Here is a 25,860-nt window from a genome sequence, read left to right as displayed (position 1 = left end):
CAATGAAAAGAAGCACGTTGACGACAGCTATTATTGCGACAGTCGTCTCGATTATATACGGTGAAGCCGGTTGGAACTATTTATCTAACGAAATATGGCAGCTTGTATGGCGATATGTACGTACGTAATTACAGGTTGAGTCACACTTGTCTGTGACGAATCACGAAATCAGGGGTACTCAAGACCAGAGCTGCCAACTGTACAAAACTCCGCTATGCGTAGCGTAGTTCGAACCTGTGTTGAATTCAGACCTTATTCCATCCCGGGGGGAGGGTAGGGGGGATTTATGTTATACCAAAAGGGCGGTGGGACCGACAACTATCAATCAAACAAATCAATACAACTATGAAATCTGCCTCGACATGGGGAACTATTAATAATGGAATTCCTCAAGGATCAATATTAGGTCCCCTACTTTTTCTAGTGTTTATAAATGATCTTGCCCCCCCTAATAAAAGATGTAGGTCATCCCATATTATTTGCAGATGACACAAGTATAGTAATTACAGCCAATAACTCCAACACAATCCAATCTTCAACAGAGGAAATTCTCTTCAAAATACGTGACAAGTTCTCAGTCAATAAATTGGTATTAAATTGTAACAAAACTAACATAATTCAATTTAAATCCTGTCCAAATTCAACGTCGCAAATTTCTAGCGCAATAATTAACAATAGATCCCTATTAGAAACAACAACAACAACCGAATTTCTTGGCTTAAAAATCGATAATATGTTAAATTGGAAAAATCATATGAAAGAAATTACCCCCAAACTAAATTCAGCTTGTTTTGCTATTAGATCTATGCAAAAGATTGTAAATATTAATACCTTAAAAACAATATACTTTGCATACTTCCACTCGGTAATGAGTTTTGGAATAATATTTTGGGGAAATTCCACAGATAGTAACAATATATTTCTATTACAAGAAGGAGTAATTCGAATAATAGTAGGTGCCAAATGTAGGGAATCTTGTAAGACTATTTTCAAAAAACTAATACCCATGGCTTGTCAGTATATCTTTTCATGAATAATCTTCCTCGTATGTAATCGTGAAAACTTTGTAACTAATTCAACAGTTCATAGCATAAATACACGTCAAAGAATGACTTTCATACTCCATCGGCAAGTCTATCGTGCTATCAAAATGGAGTGCGTTATATGGCAGTAAAAATTTTTAATAGCTTCCCTATCGATATAAAAAATGAAACTCAAAACATAAGATTATTTAGGGCCAAATTAAAGAAGTACCTAATTTCTCACGCCTTCTATTCTGTAGGTGAATTCATGACATTCAATAACACTTCATGAAATTGATACTGAAACTTTGTGTTGTACTAGTAGACTATATTGTAAATCTCGTCTGTATATATTTAATCTAGACTGTGACTATAAATTAAGACTTTATAATAGTATTAATTTTTTGACTTGTTCCATATTCTAGCTGTAAAGCAATGTATGAATACCATGGAATGTTAATAAATACAATACAATACAATACAATACAATACAATACAACAAAAGAAACAATAATTCTGATCTCGCCTAGCAACAATAGAGGCACGTTACGTAATAGGAAACATTAGAAAAACGGAAATAAAGAAATAGATTTTTCATACGCTTATATTTTGCTTCAAATACTACTAAATGATAATATAGGCATTAACTTAAAAAGTGTAAACATTATTACGGAAAAAAGGTGAATATGAACTATCCTTCTGCGTAAAAGTGTCCCGTTAAGTCGGTGTTAAGTATCCTTTTTATGTCTAAATGTAGTACAGATAGCAAGTCACATTTTTATTCATGTTCATATTTATTCATACTTCACTTACGGGCTATGACTGGCCACATCATTGCTCATACGGGCTACCCATAACCTCCCAATTTCAACATAACCTATTTTTCTCATCTCAGACTTATGCTTTCTCTATGTTTTAATATTATTTATGCTCGACCATGCCGAAACGTAGTAATTATACACCTGGTAGCAGACCTTTAATGCATGTCATTAAAGTACACCTACTCATTAAAGGTCAGGTCTTTCAACCAATGACGACTCAGGTTACAACTGTTCAGCCAATGACAGGCCAGCTTTCTACCGTTATAAAACCGCAAGTATCGATTATTCTCGGATATGCAATCGAAAGAGAATTAGCGAAAAGTCACGGAGGCTGGAAATCCAATACTGTCGCAGAAGGTTATGTTCTGTTACTATAATAATTAGCGTTAATTGTAAATAATATTCAAATAAATTCAATTTGTCATCTCGTTTTTCAATGTCTAATTTAATTTCAATGTTATATCTGTAGGTTCTTATGGCCTACCAAAGTCAATGTGGATATCTGTTCCTCGGAAAAAATCAATACTTTCGCGTCTGCGCACATCTTACAGCATACGGAACATTGCTGAAGGTCAGATACAAAGAAAATTAATAATATCAAGTTAGAAATATGGTCGAGCATAAAAAGTCGTATGAAACTCGCCTATAATGGTAATTAAGAAGCTCGTATGAAAATTATGAAACTCGCTTGCGCTCGTTTCATAAATATCCATACTCACTTCTTAATTACCTTCATTATAGGCTCGTTGCATAATGTACTATCATACTATTAAATCATCACCTACAAAATGTTTATCCACTCTTCTCTGTCCTATTTATATACTCAAACGAACACATTTTTACCAAACTCGTTCCTCCACTACAGCACCTTCCCCTTTCCCTTTCAAATCACCCCCATCACCTTCAACAAAAGTTCGTAAGTACTGTAATTCTTGCAATATTAGACTTCACCTTTCCTCATGCAAAAATTAAAATTAATAAGTACACTGGAATGAATCAGATTTATTTTTGTCAAGTGATTTATTTTATTTTTATTTTAGTAGGTTATTTTACGACGCTTTATCAACATCTTAGATTATTTAACGTCTGAATGGGATGAAGGTGATAATGCCGGTGAAATGAGTCCGGGGTCCAGCAGCGAAAGTTACCCAGCATTTGCTCATATTAGATTGAGGGAAAATCCCGGATAAAACCTCAACTAGGTAACTTGCCACGACCAGGAATCGAACCCGGGCCACCTAATTTCGCGGCCAGACGCGCTAACCGTTACTCCACAGGAGTGGACTTGTCAAGTGATATGGGCCAGAATTCAAACTTCTTTATAAAATCATTGTGTAACATGGTGCACGCATCATTTTCCATTTCTGTTGAACTAGGCCTACCACTCCAGCGTTACGGCGAAATAGTTTTTTGAAATGATGTTTACGTAATATTTCGTGTTCATTTTTTTTACCATATACTTCTACAGGGACATCATTTTATTTTTACTTCAATTTTTATTGTACCTGAGTTTTTGAATGTACTTCACTCCCATCCCCTCTACTAGTGAACTTCCAACCATTCACAACACAGAGCCGAGGGCGCGTAAGCAGTACTGAGTTAGTGAGTATAGTACATTCCAGAAATATGTTCACGTTTTCCAATGACGAAAGAACTTTCAATATTGAATCACATTTTCGCACAGGTACTGTCGTCCGTTTGCCTACGTCGCATCCCGGTTTCCCCCACCTGCTTCTGTTCCCCCTCTGTAAAGTATAGTAGCTGGGCTGTCTTAGCTCTTTTCTGAAAACATTAATTTCTGTTAGGAATTGGACGTCTACGTAATATTATAAAAGTGTTTAAAATAACTTAAATAATAGGGCCTCGTTAAGTAATTAACTGTCACGTGATTCCCCCTCCCCCTTTCTACGACCCTGCGACAAAACAACTTGAACGGACAGTAGGTAGCATTTCTGAGTGATTTTATCTTTTCGGATCGGGCAGAAGTGAAGATTGAATTTACAGAACGTAAGGTACTCTTGTATAGAGTAGGTACAAAATTATTTCAACATGAGTTACTCGTACGAAGGACGAAAATGGTAATTGGAATTAGGTACAATAGTCTACAGTGTGATAATATGCACAAAAGAACTGAAGCCTGTATCGAAATGAACGGCCACCATTTTAAAAAATGTGTTTAAATATCCATATTATGATTATTTTTCAATTTAACTTCATTCTCTATATTGTACGCTAATGTGCTGTAACAGTATAATATACACTGCATAATTAATACGGCCGAATGGATAGCTCAGTTCGTGAGTAAAACACGAAGTGTTAATACAGTACTGTATTTTGATTAAACAAAAACCTAATGAAAATTATCAAACTCAAAATTGTGATATTTCCTAGTATACATAATTGAACTACTTTTCTTCCCTCCTATACCTAGTAAAGTGGTTTGTATTTTACGCCAGTATCATCGAACTCCAGTCGTGGAAGGGATAGCAAACGGTGTTTCCTGTTTCAATCGTTAATAGAAAGGTATAGCCAGATTAATATTAAAAATGTTAGTAAAAATAAAATTATGTCCCTGTACTTCGGTCGTTGTTTGATATCCACTGTTCTTGCGTAAAATTGAAGGGCTTAGTGCAAGAGGGAGATAACTTCACAAAATTATATTTTTTTGTCTATACATAGGCAAAAATTAGTGGCATGTTTGGTACAAGAACGAGGTGATCCGCTGAATATTGAGCGTGTTAGAAGAGATTGAATTAACTGCCTCTTCTGAGATATGTGGTAAAATGGAGTTACCCCTTCTCGCACCAGACCCTTCAATTATCGTTTTTCATTTGAAAGTGATATATATTTTTCGAAGGAGGTTTCGGTAGCGGGATTGCAAACAAAAACCTCGCTCAAAAGTGAGTTGTACCTTCAAAAGTTTGTGAAACACTGCTGTAAGTTAATATATTATTATCGTTATGTTTGCAGAAGAGGAGGAGAGGCGAAGACGGAGACGGGCTGAGAAGACCAAGGAGCAGATCCCGACGGACTCCCTCAAGCTCGTGGACTACGGGTATCCTTGGAAACGGGACCCTATCCCCGCCTACGCCAACTACGACACAGGTAACGCGACTTTATCTTTCTTCTTTGTGGGTGCACCACTGGCCGAACGGATAAAACGCCTGCTTTCCGCTCTCATGGCCGGTTTAGAATCCCAGGGGGTCCAACTGGAATTTGTAGTGGACAGACACTGTGTCTGGTGGTAGGTTTTCAAGCGATTTCTGTGTTTTGTTTTGATTGAAACCCTGCTCACACTAATAAGTACAGGGGAATGGCAGTGTCACTAAGACTCATATACTCTTTGCAAGCATAACATCAAAAGTCACAAATTGACAAGTTTTCGAATTTTATTTCCAGTGCATTATCAACGGATATTTGTAGCAAACTTTCCTTCAATTTTAAGGCTATTGATCTGTGAAATTTTAACTTCTACACTTTTATACCAATTATTCTGAAACTTTTACCACATATTTCTTACAATGTGGACATGCAATACACGCATTTTTACTTCAATATTCCAATTAATTTACTTACAATTAATTTTTGTTTTTGTTTTTTTTTAATACTGTAAAATTGTCCCAATTCTCGAAGTTTACATATTTTTTCTTTAAATTTATATTCAATTTATTCCTAACAGATGTATGTAAATATGACACATGCTTTTCATATTTTCCAATTACTTTAAAAAAAAATATTTACCACTTTTAGTTGTTAATTTTAATTTTTTTAACTTATCACATCCTCAACACATGGTGATTTGAATACTTTCAATAGCAGAAGAAAACAGATGTGTCAGTTTACTTCACATGCTCTTGTGTGACTTGTGTGAAAAATTTCACTGAGATTGGAGAAAAACTGCATTCATTAGAGCGTTTTGAATGTTACAAAATGTTGAAAATTGTAAAATCGAGAAAACGAGTATCAAAGTACAGCATGTAGGGTAAAGGTTGTTAATATTGTGATAGTTCTTTTTGAGACTTTATTATTTGTATAATATAAATATGATTTTCATTGTCATACACATTTAATATAGCCTAATATGTGTATTTTATGTCATAATTATGTATATATTTATGTAACTATTTGTACAGGGCTATAATATGTATGATTTAATTACAGCCCTAATATACCTTCGGGTAAAATAGGGTTCTATAAACTTGGAAATTCAATAATAATAATACAATTTTACTGAACAAGAGAAAGTTTTGTGCAGAAACTTGTCCACAAATATTCCCTTAATACGTTGACGCAAAAACCGATCTTCCTCTCGCCCAGTAAAATTGTAATAAATCCTAAAAAAAAAAAAATAACTATCACAATATTACTCATATTTATTTATTTATTTATTTATTTAAACTGGTATCAAAATATTACCAACCTTTAGAGCCAACATTTACTCTATATAATATATACTATCGATATCCTTCCTTCCTTTACAGGTCTACCACACATATTTTTCTCCTACACAACGGCGCGAAATATGAACTGAATGAAAATTAAAATAAGTTAGAATGAAGAACAAAGTCTGTCAGAATGACAGCTGAGAGTCAGTTTAAAGGGCTGGAGCTCCACGCACGCGCTGGTCCCTTTAAATTCGTCCTGAGGAGCTTTAAATTGTCATAGCACGGATTTAGAAAACTGAAACATTATTTTATTTTTTAGAACTAAAAAGCAAATATCCATTTTTAATGAGTTTTCGGTACTTTCACCGATCCATAGCCTTAAAGGAAGTTCAGAGGAATTGAAGGCTGTGGTGGAAAACGTATTTGTAATCCAATCATTAGCTCCGATCTTTCATGAAACGTATAGGCTAAGTTTAATTTAAATTCCACGTACCCCGTGAATACTACTGGTCCAGGATATGAACTACAGAGCTTGCTGTGCCAAGAACATACGCAGATGGCTGTGTAATTATTACACCACGATTAATAAATATAAAAACAGCCGTCGGTATAACGTCATCAAGATGTCTGCGATGTGGAAGGCATATTAGCACACGTCTGAAAATAATACGTAGAGCCTCACAGATAAACGAAGTCATGTTCCACAGCGTAGGGTACTGCTACGGGCTAACGTCGCACGTAACTTCTCTTGTATTATCGTAATGTCTTATCTACCCAGGAGTCCGCTTCGCGAAATAGTTATTTGTGTACCTGTAACCGACTCAACCGGCTGGTATCACAAACCATGATTAAGACAAGTTGACGATTGTCACATGTTCAACATTGTGAAAGCATATTTACAATTTATCAATTTTTGAGAAACAGTTTCAAGAAGAACCTTTAAAATTGTTGAGATAATTAACAGTCTGATATGATCTACATAAAGATTAATTTTTGGTCCTACAGAATTTATCTGTTATGGCAGTGATGTCAAAGCAAGCGCATTTTTCTGACCTTGACGTCTTGCGCGGGCATCAAGCGCTAGGTATGGAAGGAGAAATAAGGAACCTGTTAGATTAAGAAAATAGTGGTGTACAAACTTCAAATAGAACGTGACATTTTATGTCGTTATTTTATATGGCTATTTGCTGTTTGATATTATCTATATTGTCTGTAAAACAAAGTACTAACACCAGTTTCTTAATATTGCAGTTAATAACATATTAAATAGTTAAGAAGGAATATTCACATAAATTTCATAGTCGTAAAGCTATACTATATTAAGTGAATCAAACATCATTCATAAAGAAAGTGATATCCCAAAGAAAGAGATTAAGTATGACATGATAAGTTGGAATTAATATTGATGGTATCTTCAGCCTTATAAAAGTAATCAATAAACTAATCTAAAAAATATTACAGTACAAAGCAAAGTTACCTAGGTACTGTATCTGTTTTAAGTGTAACTAATATTACGTAACAAAACTCTTATCGCATTATGCTTTTAAGGTGATATTGGTGCGCAACTTCCTATCATCAGAATATTAAATTATTTTCTCGAAATCTCCTGAAGCTATAGAGCTGACGTATCTTTGTTTATGATGTAACAGTAGTTCCTTTGTTAATTCATTTTCTTACAAACATTTTCCATGCAAATATTTTCAAAATTTTTAATACGTATCTTTAGTAATACATATTTACGACATATTAGATTTACGAAAACACTGTTTCAGCACCTGTAAGGCTACTAAATAAACATATCTGAAAATTTCACCCTTCTGTAAAAAGTTGAGAAAATATTACTTTTGAATAAAAAGGAAACTCTTGAAAAATTAACATTAAAATTGAATCTTACATTCTTATACTGCACTTATACTTCCCAGACAAATCTAAAAATTAACATGGATACAGTTTTAATAAGTTCTCTTCCCTTTATCTATTGAATCAGTGCTGGCCATCCCTGTATATAGCTCGTCCAAGCGGTATATACTAACTCTTTCGTCTGTCTCCTTTCCACTGTAAAGCGCTCAGGCTCTCCCGAGCTCTAAAGCGCGCGCTTGCCCATATGGGCATCAGTTGACATGACTGTGTTATGGTAACAATTGTTATTAGAATTTTTCTCCTCTAATAACAGGTAAATTCTGTAGGATCAAAAATTAATCTTTACGTAGATACTTCGCCCAACAGTGCATATACTGTGGAATCCCGGCCACCAAGTCACTCAATTGAGTGCGCTCCTTGTATAATGGCAGTTGAGTTAATACGCCTATATGTCAACATATATATCGAACATGGAGTAAGCTTACAAAAGGGAAAACACTAGAGGAGGGGGGTTCGATCCGGTGCTGTAGATTGAACTTCGGCGCAGCTCAGTGGTTAGAGCACTTGGTAGTAGAACCAAGGGCCCGGGTTCGATCCCCGGCGCCAGAGCAATTTTTTTTCTCTAATAACAAAAGTCTGATATGAGCTGAATCACAATCTAATGCGTGAAAATTTAAAACGATTTCTACTAATTTTAACATCCTGGTTCCCTTACGGATATTCAAACCAACAGTAACGAGGTAAAGTGATTGTTTTTGAATGTGAACTTCAAAATTCTGAGATAATTTTCTGAACAAAATTATATGTATACACAGCGTGAACCGTAAGTAATATAAATTAATTTCAGGGGGTTATTCCTTAAGATATTTCCTTTTCGAGATAAAAATTGTTTTATATGAAACATTTCATAGCGTGTTTTGGGAAAACCATTGATTTAATTATTCCCAATATGCTCAGTCAATTTAACAGAGCAGTGTATTATGATAATAAATGATTGAAGGAATTTTAGTTTTGTCCTTCAAATGTGCAGAAATTTAATCCGAACAAGTGTAACTTTTCGTTCTACAAAGAAATTTTATCATGTTATATTTGTTGGTATCAAATTTCTATACATTTAAAGGACAAAACTAAAACTCCTTGAATAATTTATTATCATAATAAGCTGCCCTCTTAAGGGGAGAGGGTGGTATTTTTTTAAAACTTTTTTCCTTTTTGGTGTAAAATATTAATTTTTTTATGTAGAGAGCTCATAGCTGTGGCAACTCAACCAAATAAAAATATTTTGAAAAAAAAAAAAAAATTATTTGGGGGCCCAAATTTGAAAAAAATACCCAATGCAGGATTGTACTAAAACCGATATATCTAAACCGTTTTTAAAGATAGATTCAAACAATTTTTTGCAATGTATTTGCAAAAGCATGTTCTACAAACTGTCTGTAACAGAATTTTGATATTAGTCCCTACGTTTGGAAAATAAACAATTAAAATTTAATAACAATTTTCTGATTTTCTTTCTTGCAAACAAACGGACGTATTTTTAAAATGAAATCAATTAATAAAATTCTGTTACAGAGAAAAGTTTCCTAATAGTCTAAAGAATGTGTGTTCTAAATTTCATGCATGTATTTTTAATAGTCCAGAAATTATATCCATTTTTGTCTGGAAATGTAGCAAAAAAATGAAGTTACTGGAAACCGATAAAAGCGGGCGTGTGATTTAAAAATCCATAGCGCAGGAAGTTTAAAAATGACGTCTCAACATCCGATAAGGGCACAAACACCCACAAAACGTTATGCAATGCATTCCACACATATCAAAGGGTATTTTAAAGAAAAAAAAATTTTTATTTAATTTACCGGAAACAACAATAAAGTGGGCGAGTGATTTAAAAATCCATAACGCAGGAAGTTTAAAAAGGGCGACTCAACATCCGATAAGAGCACAAATACCCACAAAATCTTATGATATGCATTCCACACATATCACAGAGTATTTTAAAGATTTTTTTTTATAGTTTACTCATTTTTCACCAAAAAATACCATCCTCTCCACTTAAATTGACTGAGCATACTGAGATCTAAATCAATGGCTTCCCAAAACACACTATGAAATGTTTCATGTAAAACAATTTTTATCTCGAAAAGAAAGCAAAAAAGGGCAACATTGTATTAAATTTTTTCTGTTTGAAATATTCCGAAGAATAATCTCATGAAATTAATGACATTACTTATGGTACAGCCTATACACAACTAATAGATATATAGCGTGTCCTATAAACGCCATTAATTTATTAAAGTTAGCCTATACTGTAGTATACCAGCGTGGATAACGTGTCAAGTAGAAGCATTTTGAAGGAGTATCAAAGATAATGAAAGTTACTTTCAATTAAGGTTAATTTTCTTTTTTTTTTGTATTAAAAGTCGTTAAACAAGCATGCTTACTGATACCTGATGACGTGATTTTGGTTCCGCAGTCGAATAATGTAGACGGCGTTTTTGGGACACTATAAAATCTTATTGTCAACCGATACGGTGACTCAGTGCTACGGAGATGAGCTTATAGGTCAGGCGATCCGGGTTCAAACCCCGCTTCAGCCTGAATTTGTAAGTTCTTGGGCAAACTCGTGGTCTACGCATCTCAGGAGTTTAGTTTTCTCTGGGTGCTCCGATTCTCTTGTCATATCACAACAATTATTTTTATGCTCGACCATGCCGAAATGTAGTAATTATACACCTGGTAGCAGTCCTTTAATGGACCTAATTAAAGCACACCTATTCATTAAAGTTTAGGTGTTCCACCAATCAGAAAATACCATTGTAGCAATATGAAAGCGCAAGTATCGATTATTCTCGTATATGCAATCGAAAGACAACTAGTTCTGTTACTATAATAATTAGCGTTAATTGTAAATAATGTTCAAATAAATTAAATTTGTCATCTCGTTTTTCAATGTCTAATTCAATTTCAAGGTTATATCAAGATTAATGTTTATTTTACTATCTAGCTTATATCAAGGTCAATGTCGACATTTATTTCTCGGAAAAAATCAATACTTTCGCGTCTGCGCACATCTCATAATTTACGAGGTATTGCACAAGGTCAGTTCCGCTCCTCAGTCAGATAAGAATAACATGAATACTTATGAATAATTTCAAGTTAGAAATATGGTCGAGCATAAAAAGTCGTATGAAACTTGACTATAATGGTAATTAAGACACTCGTATGAAAATTACGAAACTCGCTTGCGCTCGTTTCATAAACATACTCGCGTCTTAATTACTACCATTATAGGCTCGTTGCATAATGTACTATTATATAATCATTCATTACGAGAGTGTAATGTGGAGCCATCGCCTGTGGTGAACTCTGGATGGTATCTGACGAACTAAGTAGTGTACGCTTCTCTGAACTAGCGGCATCTATCGGTCGATTTCTAAAACGAGGTCTAGGGCACCTTTAAACTGTGTTTAGATTTTATAAAACGAGGGTTCTTTTTCATTTTTCTGAGCCATGGCTCGAAACCATGGTCTGAAGCAAAGACCACAACTAGGGTAATGACGTCTCACACTAACGGAATATCTGCTCCGCCACTAGAAAATGGTTACATTGACATGACTGTAGTTCAGCTTCGGAAATAAAAAAAAATAATCAACAAGATAAGAATTATTAAAATATGCTTTAATAAACCAATTGATTACTCATCTGAGCTTTTGTTTACTGATTTTAATGTTTTGAAAATTAAACAGATTTATTATATTGCCTTATTAATGTTCATACATAAAAATCGTAATAAATTCAAATTGTATCATCATAAATATGGAACTAAAAGATTCGATTTTATACGACTAGAGGAACCAAAGTGTTTCACAAGCACAGCTCTGAGCCATGGTACCTACTTTGGTCCAAGGTTATACAATAAAATAATTGATAAATACCCAAATTTAGAAAATTTTAGTATCAGAAATTTCAAAAATAGCGTTAGGAATTTAATTTTTAAAGAATATGTATTGATTTAATATGTATATGTATTTGTATGACTTAAATTGTTAAAATTGAAATTGTATTTTTAAATTTAATTTATTCCTGTAATTTTTTTTTGACCCAGTTTGTGTCAAATAATTATCTTTGCGTTTATCTTTGTGTTTAGATATCTCTCTGAGCACGAGTTTTTTACTCCTTCAGGGAAGAACTAAGATTGTATTTTTGTCCATGTTATTTTATCAACAATAAACATGTAAATAGTTTGGTTTAGTTTTCAACCCCCGTAATGTCTCATCTCCGATGAGTGTACTTACGTTCAATACGCCCCACATACTGTACAAGTTATTCTCTTATCAACTCTTTGGGCCTCACAAGGTTCGGAATGGTCAGTACTAGACGTGCTAAAAAAGAAACTTCTAGAAGAAATCGAGGAAATCATCACGTGCTTGGGAAACTTCTAGCGCCTGTGGCGTAGGCAGATTAAATAACAGTACAGTTTGACGAGTTGCCGGATTGTAGGCGTTGTTTTAAACTGGACAGGCGATATTTTACGAATACAGTAAGCGGCAAAACAAATAACACTGAAATTATCGCTTATTTGCTGTCCATGTTTCTCTAGCAACCAAGGATTTATGTATTTTATATTATAGTTTGACATATCGTATATTCAGTGTTGGGGTTAGCGCTGCAATTATGGTTCTCACAACAGAGCTGAAGGTGCTTATTGTCGAGCATTATTTCCGGTCATACGGAGTACTGAAATTACAAACATAACCTGGAAAGTCATTATAACATGTAAGGCGACAAAAGACTTTACAATATGTCGAACTGTTATATCATAAATAAATACTTCGTTGCTATGGAAATGTGGACAACAGATGAAGAATAATTTCAGTGTCGTTTGTTTTGCCGCATATCGTAGTGTCATCAATAACACATGATTTTCTCATTACATTACATTTTGTGCGAGATCGTGCGTATTTGCTCGTTTTCCACACAGAACCAATACGCGGTAAGTGTGAAATACCACATTCAGTATTCCCAACGTAACACACATAACAATTTCCCTCTTCTTACCGCTTAAGCGCGACATTCATTTTACTGCTTTAGGCTTTTAACATATTATTTTTAGAGACGTTTAACATAGTAATAATTATAAATTGGAAACTTACCACTGCAATTTCACCTAAATTGCAATGTTAATTATTTTTTTAAATATTTGCAAAAATTAAGTAAAATCTACTACTCCACGAAACTTATTGCATTCCTGATACAAGTAACATTAAGGAAGCCGTGAAAAAATCAACGAGATTCCAGATGCCGATGTTATTACTGCAATATGTTATATAAATAATATTGTTAAAATATTAAAATGAAAAATAAATCATTACATAACCTTACCGTTTGTTTTAAGTTCGCATTTATAGACTGGGGGAAAAAAAGACAGACGTATATGACGGCCTGCTGGAGTATAGTAAACACAGAAAACATTTTACAGCAACAATTTTGAAGAAAGATATTTTGGTTTTCCGAAGTTGGCGTCATTAAACAGAAACCAACATGGAGATTTCATTGCAACTAATTAGAAATTCGTGTTTCAGGTATGTAATAAACGATCTTCGCACAAAATAATGTACGATACACGAGCGGTATGTTTGTTTTCATGTTCTCGGAAATTAAAAAAGCTCAACTACGTTTCGCTTTTTCAATCTTTTCCTCGACCATGAAAACGTCAACATACCGCTCTTGTAACATATATTACTATTATACATTCCTTCACAATTTAGTTTTTCATGATATCAGTTATATTCCTGTTTATGTCAAGTATCCACGTTTTATGTTACACTTTACACATGATTGCCGGTTGAAAGGAACACATACGCAGATACAAGGACAAACTCGTAAATCCACATGAACTAGCTATTGATAAAATGTAAATAGGCAAAGAATGAAGCAAAACAAAACGAAATAATAAATATAGTTACAAAAAGTAAATACTTTGGACTCTATAGCTTTTTTTAGTTGATTGTCTAACGACGCTGTATCAGTTATTTGGTTATTTAGCGTCGATGGAATTGGTGATAGCGAGATGGTATTTGGCGAGATGAAGCCGAGAGTTCGCCATAGATTACCTGACATTCGCCTTACGGTTGGAGAAAACCTCAGAAAAAACCAACCAGATAACCAGTCGAAGCGGGAATCGAACCCACGCCCGAACGCAACTCCGGATCGGAAGGCAAATGTCTCTGCCCAGTGAGTTACGCCGGTGGAAATTTTTAATATTTTTTATTTTTACATAGATGCCGTGAGATCCAACGAGCGGTGGAATTAATTTTTCACAAATTTGAACAAAATAGCTATACGTGTATTGTGGAAATGTGTAAGATTATTTTACTATTTAATAAACTCAAGACGCAACATGAATGTGAGACTTGTTTTTGTTTTGGTTCACTCAGGCGTTTCAGATAGAGGTCATAATTATACAGGGACATCATTTTATTTTTACTAACATTTTTAATATTAACCTATCTATACCTTTAGAGAACCGGAAACACCGCTTGCTCCCCCCTCCAAGACTGGAGTTCAATGATACTGGCGTAAAACACAAATCACTCTACTAGACATAGAATGGAAGAAAAGTAGTTCATCCATTTACGTAAACTAGGAAATATCGCGATTTTCAGTTTGATAATTTTCATTAGGTTTTTCTTTAATCAAAGTATAGTACTGTATTAAGAATAAGTGTTTTTACTCACGAAGTGAGTTATCCATGCGAACGTATTCATTATGCAGTGTATATTATACTGTCTACAGCACATTAGCGTACAATATAGAGAAAGAAGTTAAATTGAAAAATAATCATAATATGAATATTTAAACACAATTTTGAAAATGGTGGCCGTTCATTTCGATACAGGGTTCAGTTCTTTTGTACATATTATCGCACTATAGACTATAGCATCTAATTCCAATTGCCAGTTTCGTCCTTCGTACTAGTAACCAGTGGCGTAGCATGAAATTTTGAGCGGGGGAAGCTAACTCAAGTTGTCTTTCATGCAATATGAGAAAACGTATTACAAACTACAGTCTTAAAATAAATAGTAGTCAATTTCAAGTCAGCAGTCGAAGATTGGTTGGAACATCGTAAGTAACACCAATAAGGCATGACCTCAAATGAGACGTAGTAAAATATGATTTCACGGTTTACACATATCTCTAACAAATAGACACGTATACGTATAACATTAGTTCACTCCCTGTCATACTTAGAGAAATCACAATATTAGTATCATTACGTAAGTATGCGTCTGTCTTTTGGTTGTGTCCTTCATTGACAGCAAGGGAGTCGGTCATTTGTTTTTTAAATCACACTTTTGTTCGTAAGTCAGTCTTGATAATACAATTGTCCTAAAAAATTCAAGTAAATTAGTGTCAGGAACTGTTATTTCACTCATTATTTATTATATCAGCCAAATGCACACTAACACTTCAACTGAACACAACTGACGAATAGGGATAATTCGGAAACTACTTATTTTAAATGTTAAAGCTAGCTTCTTTTCGAGCCTTGCGACTAGGGCAGTTTAAAAGGGATGGAAAATCTGCGGGGTGGATTACACAGAAGAAACCGGTCTGGTTGGAAGCTGGTGTGTGCAGGCTTCTTGTTTGCTGCTGCATCACAAATAATCCTGAGCTGCCGCATCACAATATTTAACGCGTAAATATAAATTCTATTAAAATTAATAAATAATTTTCTCCATAAACTGCAGGTTTATTATGAAATTATTATTAACTGGGGAAGCTAAGCTTTTTAGCTTACATTGACGCTACGCCACTGCTAGTAACTCATGTTGAAATAATTCTGTACCTACTCTACGTACTGTGAATTCAATCTTCACTTCTGCCCGACCCGAAAATATAAAATTTCTCAGACATGCTATCTACTGTCCGTCCAAGTGGTTATGCCGCAGGATTGTAGAAAGGGAGGAAATCACGTGAAGTTAATTACTTAACGAGGCCCTTTTATTTAAGTTAAATTAAACAGCTGTATAATATTACGTAAACGTTCAATTCATAAGAGAAATTAATGTTTTCAGAAAAGAGCTAAGACAGCCCAGATTTTACAGAGGGGCGAGCAGAAACAGGTGGGGGAAATCGGGATGCGACGTAGGCAAACGGACAGTACCTGTGCGAAAATATGATTCAGTATTGAAAGCTCTTTCGTCACTGGAAAACGCGAACATATTTCTGGAACGTACTATACTCAGTAACTCAGTACTGCTTACTATCTGGGAGTGGGAGTGAAGTACATTGAAAAACTCAGGTGCAATAAAAATTGAAGTGAAAATAAAATGATGGCCCTGTACTCACGCGTGAAGTAGCCTATAACAGGCATAAAGCCGGCTTAATATAATGGCTAATTTATACGCTTAGGTTCTTTGAACTCGAAACATTCGCAATGAAAAGTATAAATAACTCTCCGTATAAAAATAAACTTCTCCGAAACGCAAGGATCTACCTTGCCCATTTCATGTATATTCGTATTACTAAACAAAAAATAATAATAAAAATAAAATTTGGAAAGTCATTTCGATGGACTTCTGTGTCCATCGGCATTTTGTACACATTTTTGTATTTCAAAAAAATACCTATCAATTTTTTTTTACTAAAAACTTATACTTCATGTGTATAATTCATACGTAAACTCACTATAGTCCCGTCGGTCTAATTTCCGGCAGCCAATCGTGTTGTAAATCGGCTACATTTAAACGTGTGCGTCTTGTGATTCGCTGAGGAAGACGTTATTCATTTCTTAAGGCTCGATAAATAGTTAATATAATCGCCCGCCATTTTGGTTCTTTCGTTGGCGTTCGCAGAAAGCACACGAGGAAGTTATTTGCCGCTCAATTATTTGCTGAATTACAGTGCGTTTGATTTATTATCATAGGAGCTACGACATGATAATGTTTAACGGTGAAGCAAATAGATTCCTCGTATGGTAGCTCGACAACGAAAGAATAAAAATGGCGAACGATACTACCTACCTAGAATTCATAGAGCCTTCATTTCCTAAGACGTAAGCAAAGAGGAGGAGTCACGCCGGGAATAACAGCGTCGCGACTATAGTATCGGTACATATTAATGTGGACAACATCCCTCCAATTGTTTAGGAGAAATCGCTATACACAGACAATCATGCGGCGTGCGAGAAACCACTTTTTCGATGTCGATGATGTATTTCTCCGAAAGCCTAGAGATAGGTTCAATTTCAGATAAGGAAGTCGAGAATTAGTTATTGTCCTTCCTTAAGAACCGGGTCTTACATTTCTAGAGTTCACATGCGTCTGCATTCTGCTGTCCTAAACGATGGTCTTCCGTGCTCTGCTGACGTCACAATGCTTGTTTCAGTGAGCTCCACGGGGTCGCTGATCGGCCGCATGCCCAGTCACCGGGACTCGACGTACAGCTCCATGTCTGAGGCGACCGACAATCGATCTCTGTCAACCAAGGTAGGTACGAAATACTTTCGACTTCCTTGCTCTTGTTTTACTTATTCCGTCCACTATTACAGACGCTGGACTTCCTATTATGTGATCGCCCACACAGAAAAGTAGAATCGCAGTCACGAACACGGCAGCTGCTTCCCCATCTTACGTCCGGAGTCATCCCGTAAGAGGAGAGCGCTGTGTCTGAATAAAGAAATGTGTTTAACGCGAACTAAATGAAGTAACATATCGATAACTTGTAACTTGTGATGGATAAAACAGACGTTGCAGAGGGTTTATCTCGGGGTTCTCCCCGTTTTCCTCTATCATTCTACCAATACTCTCAAATTTCCCCTCACTTCATCTATCATCTGCTGTCGTAAAAATACGCTGGCGTAGTGTCTGGATATATTATGGGTTTCCGATACTGATCTAAGATCTAAGGCAGTGGTTCCCAACCTTTTTTGACTGACGCACACTTTACTGAACGCCCACGATATCGCGACACACTTATTTGATTTTAATAATAATTTATTTATTTATTTATTTATTTAATGTGCTGTACAACAGCCATTGGCCAATTACAGTTCAGCACAAATATAACAAAAAACATAAAACAAAAATAATTATTACACATAAATACAATTACAATTAATTACAATAATGACGATGAATGGATAACTAAGAATACTATGAGACAATGTTAATTGAGTATAATGCCTAAAATAATACATAAATGATAAATCGATGCCAAGAGCAAACAAAGTCTATACATTGAAGGGATCGAATTCGCAGCCATGCATGTTGGCATTTTTAATGCATCTGGAGACTGGTGAAAGGAATTTCGAATTTCTAATATAGAAAAGTTTGTGGGCTCTCATATCTTTTGTTGGAATACGTAAGGTAATATTGTTTAAGAAAGAGTCACAGGATATATCACCTTTGAGGACTTTACAAAAGAACAGATAATCTAGCTCATGGCGTCTAGCATATAGATTTTGACAATTAAAATATTCACATTTTTTCTCATAACTATACCCGGAATTAATGGGCAGAAATCTGAATGAACATAAGGATATAAATTTTCTTTGTATATTTTCTAATTTAGCCGAGTCCGTAGTTGTAATCGAGTTCCAAACTACAGATGCATATTCGAGTTTCGATCGCACCAATGTATAGTATAGCATTAAAAGAGAATCGGGCGTGGAAAAAGAATAAGTTATTGACCGTATAGTAATAATAATAATAATAATAATAATAATAATAATAATAATAATAATAATAATAATAATAATCAGTACTTTTCTGGACAAAAAGGCGAATATTTTATAGCGGACGGGGAGATGATTACTGTTCACTGTACGGACATTTTCTCGTTTTTAACCTCGTTTTCGTCCAACTAAGACTTTCAAGATCTAAGCGGAATTCAAAGAAAAATTCTGTGGTGTTTGGGTAAAGGGAGATAAGTCATAAAAATGAGTTCGGAGATATATGAAAATTAAACTTGGAACCCTTATTACAAATAATTTTCTACACAAATAAAACACATCAACTGCTTGTATTCTTTGATTTTTGCACACCCAACTTGTATAATTTAACTTATGTGTTCATCTGGGGAACAAAATTCTACCTGGACAAAAAAAATGACTCATACCCCTTTACCCGAACACCACAGAATTATATTAAAACATAGTTATTCACATATATTTCGGTTCCATGATGAAAAATGCAACAAAAAGGTGCAGGAACGCCGTTCCAGCGCGTTACGCCGGAAAAAAGCACTGATAACTTGTATGTAGTGTCGGACATCCAGTGTTGTAGATAAGGTTGATGTTAACATGCAATCGAAAATTCTAAAAGAACAAGCAGCAACTTGAGTGGTATTAGAAAAAATTCCAACCTATCTATGCTGGATATCCGACAAACATTTTTATTATAGTTTTTGAAAACTCGCCTATTTAAATTAATGTGAAGTGTGCGCTTGGTGGGTTGCACAGAGTTTCTCTATGCGTGGCCTTATGGTGGAAAAACTGAACAGAGCACTGTTGCAGGTGTTCACGTTTCATTGGTAAGTCTGCCTCAAAATAAAATGTACCATATCAAAGACTTCGTTGTAAATAAAAAATGCGTTGCAAAGAGACTTTCTAGACGGCTTAAAATTTATTTTTCAATTCCAAAATTTCGCGACACACTGCATGGAGCTGTGCGACACACCGGTTGGGAACCCCTGTTATAAGGGCTTGCAGCTCCGGGCTCTGGGTTCGGTCTCGGCAGTAGATGATGGGTTCTTACCTAGGAACCAGGAAGGATGGTCCACCTGTCAGTGTCGGATTCAAGAATATTACCCTATCATCCGTCGGATTTAGACAATTATCAATATCAATGGGTCTAAACGGTTGAAATGTAAGTATCCATTCCGGATCCAGCTCCCTTGAAATCAATCAATCAATCAATCAATCAATCAATCAATCAATCAATCAATCAATCAATCAATCAATCAATCAATCAATCAATAAATCAATCAATCAATCAATCAATCAATCAATCAATCAATCAATCAATCAATCAATCAATCAATCAATCAATCAATCAATCAATCAATTTTTTATTTTTTATTTTCTTGGTTTATTTTACGACGCTGTATCAACATTTCAGGTTATTTGCGTCTGAATGATATGAAGGTGATAATGCCGGTGAAATGAGTCCGGGGTAAAACACCGATAGTTACCCAGCATTTGCTCGTATTGGGTTGAGGGAAAACCCCGGAAAAACCTCAACCAGGTAACTTCTCCCGACCGGTATTCGAACCCGGGCCACCTGGTTTCGCGGCCAGACGCGCTGACCGTTACTCCACAGGTGTGGGTCAATCAATCAATCAATCAATCAATCAATCAATCATTGTGCTCTTCTCTTTAGAGAGTCAAGAAAGTAATACCAAGCAGCATGAGTGCTAACTAGTGGTAAAAGTACGAAAATTCATTCAAGTTACCTTAATTAATACAAAAAGCACATGGGACCACTTCAACAATGAAGAAATATTATAACTCGTATCCCCCCAAAAAACAAGGTGTATGATTATGTCTTGTGATCACGACATGGAAATATAAAAATTTGAAATTTATCCTTTGAAAAGGAGGAAAAATTCAAATGCCTTGGAACAACAGTAACAAATATAAATGACACTCGAGAGGAAGTTAAACGCAGAATAAATATGGGAAATGCCTGTTATTATTCGGTTGAGCAGCTTTTGTCATCTAGTCTGCACTCAAAAAAGCTGAAAGTTAGAATTTATGAAAAACTTATATTACAGGTTGTTTTGTATGGTTGTGAAACTTGGACTCTAACTTTGAGAGAGGAACAGAGGCTAAGGGTGTTTGAGAATAAGGTTCTTAGGAAAATATTTGAGGCTAAGAGGGATGAAGTTACAGGAGAATGGAGAAAGTTACACAACACAGAACTGCACGCATTGTATTCTTCACCTGACGTAATTAGGAACATTAAATCCAGACGTTTGAGGTGGGCAGGGCATGTAGCAAGTATGGGCGAATCCAGGGTGTTAGTTGGGAGACCCGAGGGAAAAAGACCTTTAGGGAGGCCGAGACGTAGATGGGAGGATAATATTAAAATGTATTTGAGGGAGGTGGCATATGGTGGTAGAGGCTGGATTAATCTTGCTCAGGATAATGACCGATGTTGGGCTTATGTGAGGGTGGCAATGAACCTCCCGGTTCTCTGAAAGTCATTTTTATAAGTACGTACAGTATATTCTTCTTATAAATGACAGAAACCACAAATAAAACAGATCGTGATGCTAAATATTAACAAATCTTGAAAACCCAGATGTAGATACTCTAATTTACAGTAAGTAGCAAATAATTTATCTGACAATTCGATGACGCGGGATGTTGATCAGTAAGAACTTATCACTGACGTGTGAATGACAGCTTGGGAAGTAATCAAGCCATCATGTAGTTGTTTACTGCAGGCGTGTTTCAATGTATGACGAGGTGGCCGAGTGGTTAAGGCGTTGGACTGCTAATCCAATGTGCTCTGCACGCGTGGGTTCGAATCCCATCCTCGTCGCAAGTAGTTTAAATTCTGTAATGGATATTGCAATTACTTCAAGGTACTAGATAATATAAAACTTTAGGAATAGAAAGTTGTCCATTTTGCCACGTACTTCCTATTTATAATGGCACTAATATTACAGTAAAAAAGCTGACAAAGGAACATATCGTGGGGTTTCTGCGAAAACCCTGTAACTCCAATTTTGCTGAATTATGTTGCTGGATTGTTGTTACTGTTGATTAGAGTTAAAGAGAATAAAGCTACAAAAACTATTCAGCATTTTATGCAACAGTTGTGTTTGCTGTATTAAATTATTTGGAAACGGTGTATACCCTTCAAGAGAGAACAGAAATCATCCTTATTGATTAAATTTAGGAAATTACACAAAATAAGCTGTGTTTTCATCCTATAATCAACTGATAATAACAAAAATATAGGTTGCCAGGCAACGATAGAAAACAAAAGATGCGAAAACAAATGAATGATATGTATAAACAATTGAATACTCTTTCAAATTTAAGTATCACAAGATAGAGGTGCAATTTGAAATTTTAAAGTGGGGGTGGCTAGGGTGGGGAAGTGAAATTTAATAATCAGTTAAGACTGCTTTTAAACTTCCCCCTAAATATCTAAATTGTCGGTTTTTTTTGTTTAATTAAATCCTATTTAAATTACACAGTTATTTAGATTGGAAAGTTTTGAAATGAACGCTCTGTATTAAAGAATTGCATGTAAAAATCATGATTTTTGTTGAAAAACAGTAACATAAGAATTAAAGAAAAACAGTACCTTTAGAATGTTAAAGAAAAATAACTAGTTAATAATAATTTATTGATTTATTTATCTACTTATCTATTTATCTCAACACCTAGTTTTTTTTAAATATATATCTCTTTATTTATATACTGAACTTTATGTGGTGATTTACAACGGTTGGCCAATAGAAGTCCAGCATAGTGAGATAATAACAAACAACAATATACCTATATTGAAAAACAGTGATTACAAACTGGATAACAGTGATTACAGTGAGAGCAACACAATAAAATGATTTTTCAACACTAATCTATAGGTATTAATAATAAAACTGTAACCTAAATTTTTCTGGTAATTTTCGCTTTTGCAATAATAATCGGTGTAAAAATTTATAATTTGCTCTCCTGAAACCACAAATCGCATTTTTGAAATTATTATTTGTCTGTCTGTCTCTCTGTTTGTTATCTTCTCACGCGATACTGCTCGATCCAATTTCTATGAAAATGGTATATAAATTACGTTGAATCCCACTTAAAATTTAGGTTATATGGCATTCAAAATATTTTCTTTAAAGGGGGGGGGGGTTATAAGGGTGTCGGAAGTCAACAAAAATCTAAACATCTCGCTTGTTATTGATTTTTATGAAAATGTTACATTACAAAAGTTTCTTTGAAAAATGTTTCCGACATGTTTTATTCTATGGAAAATTTTGAATTGGCTGATATTTAACGAGATATATGAGTTTTAAAATAACAACGAGTTTTATATCAGTGCCGCCTCAATCAGACTGATAGACTACAATGGAGTGAAAAGAAATGTTCTGCGTTTATTTAAGACGGCGTTGCACAACAAACGGAATATATTCAATTAACACTATTGTTATATGGATGTCGCTGTAAGCTATATATATATATATATATATATATATATATATATATATATAATATATATATATATATATATATATATATATATAGTCGAAACATTTTTATTACTTAATTACGTATTTGAGTTAGCCACGGTAATGTAAAGTCCTACTTTAAACTTTATTCAGTCCACATAAAGTGCTAATTTTATAATACTTTTAAATTTTTTTGTCCACGGAATAAGCGATTTATCCTTTTACTAATAATAAAACTGTAACCAGAATATAATTGTGGTAACAAGTGCAGCGCACTTTAAGTAATTGATGACTATTTTACAATATAAAATAAGGATTATGAGTGCACAATGAACAGGCTATTTATTTACTTATTTATTCAGTTACTTACTTACCCAATTTATTTATTTACGTATTTATTTATTTATTCATTCACTTATTTTCTTACCCTATTTATTTATTTACATATTTATTTATTTAGTTATTTACTTACTCTATTTATTTATTTACGTGTATTTAGTTATTTACTTACCTTATTTATTTACTTATTTACGTATTTATTTATTTATTCAGTTGTTTACTTACTCTATTTATTTATTTACCTACTTATTTACTTATTTGTTCAGTTAATTACTTACCCCATTTATTTATTTATTTACACTATTTATTTGCATATTTATTTATTTATTTACTTATTTATTTATTCATTAATTCATTCAGTTATTTACTTACTCTATTTATTTACTTATTTAAGTATTATTGATTTATTTGCGTATTTATTTATTTACTTATCCTATTCATTTATTTACTTATTTACGTATTTTTTATTTATTCAGTTATTTACTTACCCTATTTATTTATTTATTTACTTATGCACGTATTATTTATTTATTTATTTAGTTATTTACTTACTCTATTTATTTATTTACGTGTATTTAATTATTTACTTACCTTATTTATTTACTTATTTACGTATTTATTTATTTATTCAGTTGTTTACTTACTCTATTTATTTATTTACCTACTTATTTACTTATTTGTTCAGTTAATTACTTACCCCATTTATTTATTTATTTACACTATTTATTTGCATATTTATTTATTTATTTACTTATTTATTATTCATTAATTCATTCAGTTATTTACTTACTCTATTTATTTACTTATTTAAGTATTATTGATTTATTTGCGTATTTATTTATTTACTTATCCTATTCATTTATTTACTTATTTACGTATTTTTTATTTATTCAGTTATTTACTTACCCTATTTATTTATTTATTTACTTATGCACGTATTATTTATTTATTTATTCAGTTATTTACTTACCCTATTTATTTATTTATTTACTTATGCACGTATTATTTATTTATTTATTCAGTTATTTACTTACCCTATTTATTTATTTATTTAATCCGATAGGACTACTTAATAGAGTACGCCAGCGTTTCTCAAACTTTTTTTTTGAAGTGGGGACCACTTTTATAAGTGAGAACAGTTCCGCGGACCACCTTACTCTTGTTCCCTTCGAAAGCAAATTGATCATTTTCGTAGCATATTTTAATACCAGTATACTTATATTTTAAAATTGAATTAAGGTTCGGTACTTTGGTCCTCTGTTATGAATTCGGGTGGTCCCTGGCTGGGTTACAGGCGCGGCGCCAGATGTGCAGGGAAAAGATGGCGAGAAACACCACGTATATAGTGCTTTAAATCCCTCTTTTGTTGCTGAGAGTAGAGTGGGAAGTCGATAGACGGGTAGGGTAATAAATTTCATAAAATGTCAGTACTGGGAGAAAAAGTGAAATTCGATTGCCATGTGTCATTTCCAGACTCTGAGATTTTAAGCTATAGTGTGATATGCAATTGGCTTGAATTTTATTTTTTCTTCTATCTTGTTTGAAGGAGCACAAGGGCAGACCTCGAGGACCACAGGTAGTCCGCGGACCATAGTTTGAGAAACGCTGGAGCAAGCTATAAGGAAACCTAACAGTGTCGAATTCTTTTGCTATATCAAGAAAGACGACTGCAATTTAAGACTAACTATTGAAAGCTTTCGTTACATTGTTTACCAACATAGCAATATTATGATTTATTGATTTTTTCTTTGAAAATCTGTTTGACATGAAGATATAATTGATTTGGTACATGGAAACAATCTCTTTAATTTTATATTTTCTAATAGCTCTGCATGTGTTCAAGTAAACCGATTTTTTCTTATATTTTCTAAATAAGCTGGACTGTTTCAATGGTTTTAGTATAGTCATATTCCCATTTTTGAGGTAAATATTAAAATTCCACTGCTCTATTGAGAAGATTTTTTTGGCAGATTTTGAAGAGCTAAATTATTGATTTTATCAGGTCCAAGAGATCTAAAAGATTTTGACTTTTTAATGATTTTTTTTTCACTTTTGAGGGTGCAGTAGTGTATTAAATTTAATTTCCTTCGTGACTGTTAATTGCATTTGTAACTGTTAGAAGAATTTCTTGATGAAAATTTAGAAAATTGCTGTCAGCAGGTGATAGATTAAAATTATATTCAAGTTAACCTGCGATAATCTCTATTATTTTCCTGGGGGTTAACTTTTAATATTGTATCC

At 33.9% G+C, this 25,860-nt stretch overlaps 2 protein-coding genes and 1 non-coding gene across 3 annotated transcripts in view; 2 read left to right on the top strand and 1 right to left on the bottom strand.

The window, feature by feature from the left end:
- The window catches only part of LOC138714644 (synaptotagmin-5-like), a 117,107-nt gene that overhangs the window by 50,762 nt on the left and 40,485 nt on the right, over nucleotides 1-25,860 (top strand). The window contains exons 3-4 of the mRNA XM_069846693.1: nucleotides 4,814-4,948; nucleotides 17,479-17,579. Coding sequence (XP_069702794.1) covers nucleotides 4,814-4,948; nucleotides 17,479-17,579 — 236 coding nt within the window. The remainder of the gene's footprint in view (nucleotides 1-4,813; nucleotides 4,949-17,478; nucleotides 17,580-25,860) is intronic.
- The window catches only part of snsl (snustorr snarlik), a 154,719-nt gene that overhangs the window by 107,546 nt on the left and 21,313 nt on the right, over nucleotides 1-25,860 (bottom strand). The gene's annotated exons all lie outside the window — the stretch shown is intronic.
- On the top strand, nucleotides 21,557-21,638 carry TRNAS-GCU (transfer RNA serine (anticodon GCU)). The gene has a single exon. It is a non-coding gene; the product is annotated as a tRNA-Ser (tRNA).

This window comes from Periplaneta americana, chromosome 15 (assembly GCF_040183065.1).
Source record: "Periplaneta americana isolate PAMFEO1 chromosome 15, P.americana_PAMFEO1_priV1, whole genome shotgun sequence".
Lineage (NCBI taxonomy): Eukaryota > Metazoa > Arthropoda > Insecta > Blattodea > Blattidae > Periplaneta > Periplaneta americana.
The sequence above is the reverse complement of the archived record's forward strand: the minus strand, read 5'-3'. Positions and strand labels throughout refer to the sequence as shown.